The sequence below is a fragment of the Frankliniella occidentalis genome, unplaced genomic scaffold (assembly GCF_000697945.3).
Source record: "Frankliniella occidentalis isolate FOCC.00 unplaced genomic scaffold, Focc_3.1 Scaffold245, whole genome shotgun sequence".
In the NCBI taxonomy this organism is placed as follows: Eukaryota; Metazoa; Arthropoda; class Insecta; order Thysanoptera; family Thripidae; genus Frankliniella; species Frankliniella occidentalis.
The window spans coordinates 226,016-233,813 of NW_026267371.1; the positions used below are offsets into that span (position 1 = coordinate 226,016).

General features: G+C 45.0%; 1 protein-coding gene across 1 annotated transcript; it reads left to right on the forward strand.

The window, feature by feature from the left end:
* The first annotated feature begins 3,899 nt into the window (after positions 1-3,899).
* LOC113215573 (uncharacterized) lies at positions 3,900-5,042 on the forward strand. The gene has a single exon (XM_026435210.1). The coding sequence runs from the start codon at positions 3,900-3,902 to the stop codon at positions 5,040-5,042; it is 1,143 nt and encodes a 380-aa protein (XP_026290995.1).
* Positions 5,043-7,798: the final 2,756 nt, after the last annotated feature.

Genomic DNA, 7,798 nt, shown 5'->3' on the forward strand with positions numbered 1-7,798 from the left:
TTGTGCACAGGACCGTTTTATCACGAGAGGAAAGCAGAAAAAAAAATATTTTCAAAAAATTTAATTTTTTGGACCCGTAGTTTTTGATTTTTTTAAAATCAAATTTTTGAGCTAGAATGCTCATCTTTGAACTCGATCTGTCATTTTATAACACAAAACGACCCTGAAAATCCCAGGTCGCTAGCTTAAATCGTTTTCGAGTTATCGTGCGGACAGGCAGACGTGCAGACAGACAGACAAATTTTTCTTTGACCAGACGGAGTAATAGGCTTCGCTAATCGCTCAGCCAATAATCCTGGAACAGTATTTGTTGAACACTTAAACCTTTGCCTTGGGCTGTAATTAATTGATGCTAGGTGTCTCCTACACGACTGACTCGATCTATCTACGTAACACCTTTGCGTCGCCGCTTCAACGCCCTCGTCGGGAAGGCCCACCCGACATTCTTCGCCCTTTGAGCGAGACGTGCGGAAGGAGCAGGCGACCACGGAGTCCCACATCAGGGAGCTGGACCTCGGTCGCCCCATGCGAGAGCCGCAACGGAAGAAGCACAAAGATGTTACGGACCGGCTGCAGCGCATCGTCCTCCGTTACCAAGAGCGTGAGGCCGGGACGGTGGTGTCCTACCTTAGGGCGTGCGGCCACTTTCTTTTGATTAAACCCTTCCATTTTTACTTTGATCAGGTTCATTGACATTGTACTTCGGTTCGGTTAGAAGCCTTAATTGTATTTCGGGTAGTGTTTTCTACGTTTCTCTTTTTTGGAGTATGTACGTGCTTTTTGTAAGATGTGCTGATTTAATTTTTCTTTACAGGAACATGGATACTACTGCGGTTCGACACAAACGTTCGTCCTGCACGTAATTTTAGTCTGGGGCTGGTTATTGCCAATTAACCAGCACCCACTTTTTGGCTGAGCGATTAGCGAAGCCAATTACTCCACTGACCGGAAAAGTTTCATTCTGTTTGTTTGTCTGTCTGATCGTTTGTCTGTCCGCACGATAACTCGAGAAAGAAATAAGAGAGCGATCTGTGAATTTTAGGGTCATTTTGTATCATAAAAAGACAGATCGAGTCCGGCAATGAGCATTGTAGCTCAAAAATTGCCTTCTTAAAACATCAAAAAACCACAGGTCCCAAAATATTATTTTTATCCAATATTTGTTGTATGGGCTCCTAATGGGTAACACGTGCAAGTAGAGCCCTTCGCACGAAAATTTCGTCCGTTTAGCTCTATCTTGTACCCTTTCGGCGCTATGGGGCATTTCTTGGCGAAAACAACGCGATAAAGACAAAATGGTCTACTTAATCGTTAAAAAGGCTGTATGTCACAGAATTGTAAAGGGAGTAATACTTACACCACTTATAACGGGTCGAACCGCACTCTATTTTGGGCTTAAGGGTCCCAAGATTATCTTGTATCACTAAAACGTTGATTTTTACATAACAATCTGTCAAAATTCGAACATTTAATGAAAACCGTTACCAACAGCAGAAGTTTCATGTCCCTAATTTTAGAGTGAGATCCCGACAAATAGTTCGAGTATGTCAAATTTTGGTCCCGAAAAGCCCTCTTCCCCTATACCCTCTCCTTAACTCGTCTCGGGTGTCAGCGCCGCAGGCCTAGCTATATGTGTGCCAGGCGCGTCGCAGCGTAACAGTGTTTCGTGAGATATCGCGAAGCCTGTTACGCGAGACGTGGTCTGGCGTACATATAGCTAGTTTAATGTTCGCGAAAATGGTCTCTGTTTTTAGCCCGCCCTTCTGCTTTTAAAAAAGCATTAAAGCGGGCTTATGCAACCGCTCTCGTGTCCGTCCGTCCGTCCGTCCGTCCGTCTGTCTGTCCGTCGTCCGTGTAAGAGGAAGGAGATGAGCTAGAGGTCTGCAAATTTCAGGGTATCTTAGGGGTCACTCCTGGACAACAAAACGACTGGTGCAAATCCTAGCAACCACCCCTAAGGGGGTGAAAGGGGGTAACACAGAAATAGGGGTTGGTCCAAAAAGTAGGAAAAAAACATTTTTTTTATGGTCTCCTAAGGGGTAATTCGTGAAAGTAGAGCCCTCTGGGCAAAAATGTTGTCCGTTTGACTCTATCTTGAACCGTTTGGGCGGTAGAGTGCTTTTTTCGACGAAAATACGGTGAAAATGACCACGCTGCACATAAAGACGTACAAGGAGGCGTCCAATCGTAAAATGTCAGAGGGAGTACCCCCCCAAAACAATGCATTCTGAATCAGGAACTACCCTCGCATTAGCCGTATCTTTTACTGTTTCGGCCCTAGAGGTGGATATATTGAAAACAATGGCAAAAAGTCAAGTTATAAGACAATTTGACAAACAATACACAATCTAAAAACTGCGCGGGTTCGTTTTTTTTTAATTTTTAAGCAAAGCAGAAGGGTGGGGTGTAGTCACGGTGTTGCCCCGTTACAGTCTTTTGTCATTTCCAAGGAGCAAATCTCTAGGGCCGCAGGCCCCCCGTCGAACGCTTTAGTTTACTCAAATATGCAAAGTAATTTACCGGTCACATTATTTATTTGATTATGCACTTCAGTAAATCGCGAGACTGAAATGGTCGGGCCGAAGGCCCGACCATCGCCGCCGGCAGGCCAAGCAGGCCCGGCCCCTGCCGAACGGAGTTGCCGGCGCAGCGAAGTGGAGCTGGCAACTCCGTTTGGCGGAAGGGCGGGCCTGCTTGTTACAGATGTCTGACACGTTCTCTAGGAAGGGATGTGTTTCAAGTAAGAGAAACCATCATCCAAGAAATATTAGTTAATTGGGAGAGTTAGCTTTTTTTGCTGTTTGATGGCGTTTGCATTTATGATGCTCAACATTACAAAACGAAAAACCTTAAGAGAAATCAGAATAGTTGCTGAGAGTATGCAACTGATGTTGAAATCGGTGTAGCAAGCAACCTTTTCAAGGTCAATATTGCTGTCATCAATGTTCGAAAAGGTCAGAAGACACCTCATGCTCCTGCTCCCCAAGCTATGAATTTTTTTGGCAACTCTAACAACCAGCTAAAGTTTGCAATTAGAGTTACAAACCATCTTACTGAGGCTGCTCACTTTCAATTTCTTTCCGAAGTCCCTACAATGTTCGTCGAACAGTTAGAGAGCTTTTTTTTGGAACTGGAAAATGTTCCTGGTAATTCAGATTCTGGTTTTTGTAACGATTCCTTTCTTTCTGATTCAGAAGAAAGTGAATTTGAGTTTAATTTTCATCTTTCGGACGATGAGATTAGTTCCGACGTATCAAGTTCTTCTAATGAAGACGACTTCGATTTTTATCTGTCTGGGGATGATTTAGTTGATGAAGAGTGGATGGATAATTTGAACGATTTCACTGACAGTGATGTCGATAATCCTGGTGTAATAGCACCATCTTCTGAAAGTCGTCCTAATTTAAGTCGTCCAGCTGGTCGACCTTGGAACGTCGACAAATTACATTCCACTTTTCAGAAGAAACCACTCACAAGAAGATTACCTAATAAAAGGCAGACATACATGGTTGGTGCTTTGTTTGGGGATGAAGACCTTAGCAAAGTTGTACCTCTTGATTTTGAGTTGTGTGACGTTTGTTGTCCACATTGCGGTGCAAAATATTGGAAGGCGGAATTGTCGAGGACTCGCAATGATGCTGGCTTAAAGTGTTGCACCTATGGAAAGTTTTCGCTTAGTGAGGCTTCACGTTTTAAAGCTCCATCAGATGATATTGTTGAATTGTTTCGTGGACAATCTCCACTTGCTAAGAATTTTCAATCAAACATTCTGAAGTATAGTAAGTTGCTTGCTACAAGTTTTGTTAGTGGTGACTTTCAGAATGTCGGAAGCCGGCAGCACGGTCTATGGAGTTTAAAGGTAAATGGAGAAGTGAAATGGCACAACCATTCTTACCAAGATGATGGAGATCAGACAAGGCCACCCAACCATGGTCAAATTTTATTTTATGGATTTTTCGGAGAACAACTACTCTACAATTCTTGCAAAGCGCCGACAAGGTCTGCAGCATAACGCTTATTTGTCTGATGACACTTTACAACGTCTAGAATTGTACCTTCGCCAGAACAACTCCTTTGTCAAGGCTTTTAAGACCACGAAGGAAATTGAATTGGAGGAACGCCAAAGAGCACTGGATGAAAATCGTCCGTTCCGTGACGTAGTAATAGTCATCAATCCTAAAGATCCTGCAACACGTGTCGTCCGTGTTGATGACGATTACGTCGATCGTTTACTGAGAGGTACTCAGTATACTATTACGCCAGTTGCTGATGGTGTAGGCGCAATTTTTACTGGTCTATTGCCTCCAATGTCGGACGATGCCAAGTATTTCCCAAGACCTCAGGAAGCGGGTGAGCACGGCCCTGGTACAGTTGGACCTTCACGAAGAACTTTAAACATTCAGCAATTTCCCTTGCTTCATTTGCATGGTGAAACTAGTCATCTTGATATGGCTGAGGAGCGTGCTAATCGCACTCCTCTTGCTGAGTATTATCGATATCGGATTGCATTCCGTGATGCCGATTTTAATGTTCTTCATGAGGCCAAGAAGCTTTTTGCCATGTACCTAATAAATGGTGCCTTAATAGTCCTATATGAATGGTTGTCGTATAGAGCCTCTCATCAGGAAACTCTCAAAGCTGAGAGTTATAACACTCTTCGTCAATTTGTGGCAGCAAGGGCGTTAGAACAGGGGAGAAGAATTGGCGGGATAGTCATCTTGCCACCTGGTATTTATGGTTCACCGCGTTATATGAAAAATCTGTTTTATGACGCTCTTGCTGTTTCCCAAAAATTGGGACATCCATCGTGGATGGTGACATTGACTTGCAACTCCAAATGGCCTGAGATTATACGAGAATGTAACCGTAGTGGCACTGATCCTAACTACAGGTATGACATTGTCAATAGAGCTTATGAGATGCGTGCCACTCAACTGTTCTCTGACATAGTTCGTGAACAGATTTTTGGAAAAGTAGCTGGAGAGATGACCGCGAATTCCAAGGGCGTGGTCTCACTCATACACATGGGTTGTACATCATGAAACCCGAAGATGCACCCAACTGCAGTGCCAATATCGATAAGATTATCTGTGCATATTTTCCTGATGAGAGGAAGGATCTCCAGCTGTTTGATTTGGCTCGCAAGTTCACACTGTAAATTGAAACCGCGACTTTTGGGGTCGAAACCGCGACTAATGGGCGTTTGTAGCCTTGTTCACGTTAGCCTTGTTCATTTTCATGCACAGTTTTCTAAAAGAGACATTTCTGTCTGTTTGCCAAAGTCTCTAATGGCCGAGGTACATTTGTTGCCGTTTATTTCGGGAAATTTCAAAAGGAGACTTTTCTCGCCGTGCCCCCGGGATGTATATGTTCCGTCTTCTAACGGAGACAAGTATCCGTCTTTTCGGCAACTTAAAGTAAACTCTCAAAGGAGACTTTTCTCGCCGCGCCGCCGGGGTGACGGGAGGAAAAAGGGGGGGGGGCAGTGGCGGCAAGCAGTGCAGGGGAGACAGGCTGGAGCGTGATGATGATGAGTAGCCAGCACGTTGGCTCGCATCGCGCATCCATGGCTCAGTAAGTTACGAAAGAAGCGTGAGCGGTGAGTTGGCACGGCTGGGGTTGGGTTCCCGGCATTGCCAGCAACATGCGTATCTCGCGGCAATGTAGTAACCCAACCCGCCATGATGAAAGCCTATAAGTAATGTGACGACAGCGATGAAGGAATCAAGCGCGACAACAGGCGGGAAATGAAACTAGGATAACCGCGATATTTTTTTTCTCTAAAAGGGTAAGAAATGTTGCCCTTGCCTAGGAAACTAAGGCGCCCGTGCGCGGGGTAAGCTTCCTCACCAACCGCAAGGAGACAAAAGTCTCCCTTTGCGCGGTGCGTTCCCTTGCCGTTGGAGCGAGGACACATGTCTCCTTCGGCCGGGCCGCTCTCGTCGCCACTCGCAAGGCGACAAAAGTGTCCATTTGAGCGGTGACTATCCACACTCTGTTTAGGCCGACAAAGAGAGAAAGTCGCCTTGTACACGGAGACATTCCGTACATCGGGATAAAATGACTTAAAGTCGCGGTTTCAATTTACAGTGCATGGTCCACGGACCCTGTGATTCAAATTAACCTTGCCACAAAAAACAACAACAAAACAAGCAGGCCCGCCCTTCCGCCACACTGTGAAAAATTGTCGTACGGGTACAGGAAAATTTTCCATGGAAGAAGTCGTACAAGTACAATCTAAAATTGTACAATTTACTAGCCCTATGTATCGACCTGGAATCGAATATGGAGCGACAGTGGGAGGTTGTACATGTACGACTCGTATTGTAAATGGCAACTTACAAAATATATCGTACATGTACAAATATATTTTTCACAGTGCAAACGAAGTTGCCAGCTCCGCTTCGCTCCGCCGGCAACTCCGTTCGGCAGGGGCCGGGCCTGCTTGGCCTGCCGGCGGCGATGGTCGGGCCTGCGGCCCGACCATTTCTGTCACGCGATTTGCTGAAGAACATGATCGAATGATGTAGCGGGCCCTTGGCCCGCTTAAACCCGTCGTCTTTGAGTTTGCCCCAAAGACTCGAGAAAAAGATGTAACGGTGAAGCAAAACCCTGCACGCTTAGTCGGGGTGATAGGACGTTGACGGGCCGTAGGCGCGTACATTTATGTACATTTTCCCACTACCCGAGTCGTGTGTCAGCGCCGCAGGCCAAGGAAGATGTATGCCAAGCGCGTCGCAGCGTAACAGTGTTTCGTGAGATATCGAGAAGCCTGTTACGCGAGACGTGGTCTGGCGTACATCTACCTTGAATATATAATGCTTGGAAGCCAAGTCAGCGGCATACTAATGGCCGTCTTCCATCTCTTGCTTGCAGTCCCTTGAACTCTGAATTGTATCACATTCATTTATTGTTGTGTAATCGAAGTGATGTCACGAGTTTTGTGGCCTTAAAAACTGTTGATGGCATTGTTCATCCAACATTCAAGTCAGCATGTTCTGCTCTGAATTTGATCGTAAATGAGGATGAGTTAATCCTTTTTTATGGAAGAAGCTGATAGGGAGCAGTTTCCAAATACATTGCGAGCTACATTTGCTGTTATGTTGTGTAACGCTAATCCCTTGGATCGAGGTGGTCTTTGGCTCAGATACAAAGAAGATCTTGCGTCAGATTTCTTTAGCGAGGTTGAAGATAATGAAGAGCTTGCCCTTCAATTATGTCTCAGAGACATTTTTGAGATATTGAGGGAGTTTGGAAAATCTCTTGAAGATTATCATCTGCCTCCATTAAGTCACATTGTCCTTGAACGTTTTAATGACGTCACAGTATCTCCACTTGCTGTTTCTCTCGAGGTGCCAACCGAGTTGATTCAGAAGTTAACCGTTGAACAACGTTTGTTTTTTGATGCTGTTGTCAATTCTGTTTGCAATGATAGTGGTGAACAGTGTTTTTTCCTTACTGGTCCTGGTGGAACTGGCAAATGTTTTAATTGATTACATGCAAGCACTTGCAAGAGCGTAGTGGTTACTGCTGACACTGGTGTGGCAGCTTATCTCCTACGAAATGGTCTGACAAGCCATAAGGCTTTTGGTTTTCCGTTTGAGGATGAGGGTCTTCTAGGACTTTCTAGAAGTACGCCTAAGCTTCAGAGTCAAGAAGCACAGAAGCTTAAAAGTTCTGACCTCATTGGCTGAGCGATAGCGAAGCCTATTACTCCAGTGATGATCAAAAAGTTTCGTGTCTGTCTGTCTGTGTGTGTGTCTGTTTGTCTGTACGCACGATAACTCGAGAACGAATT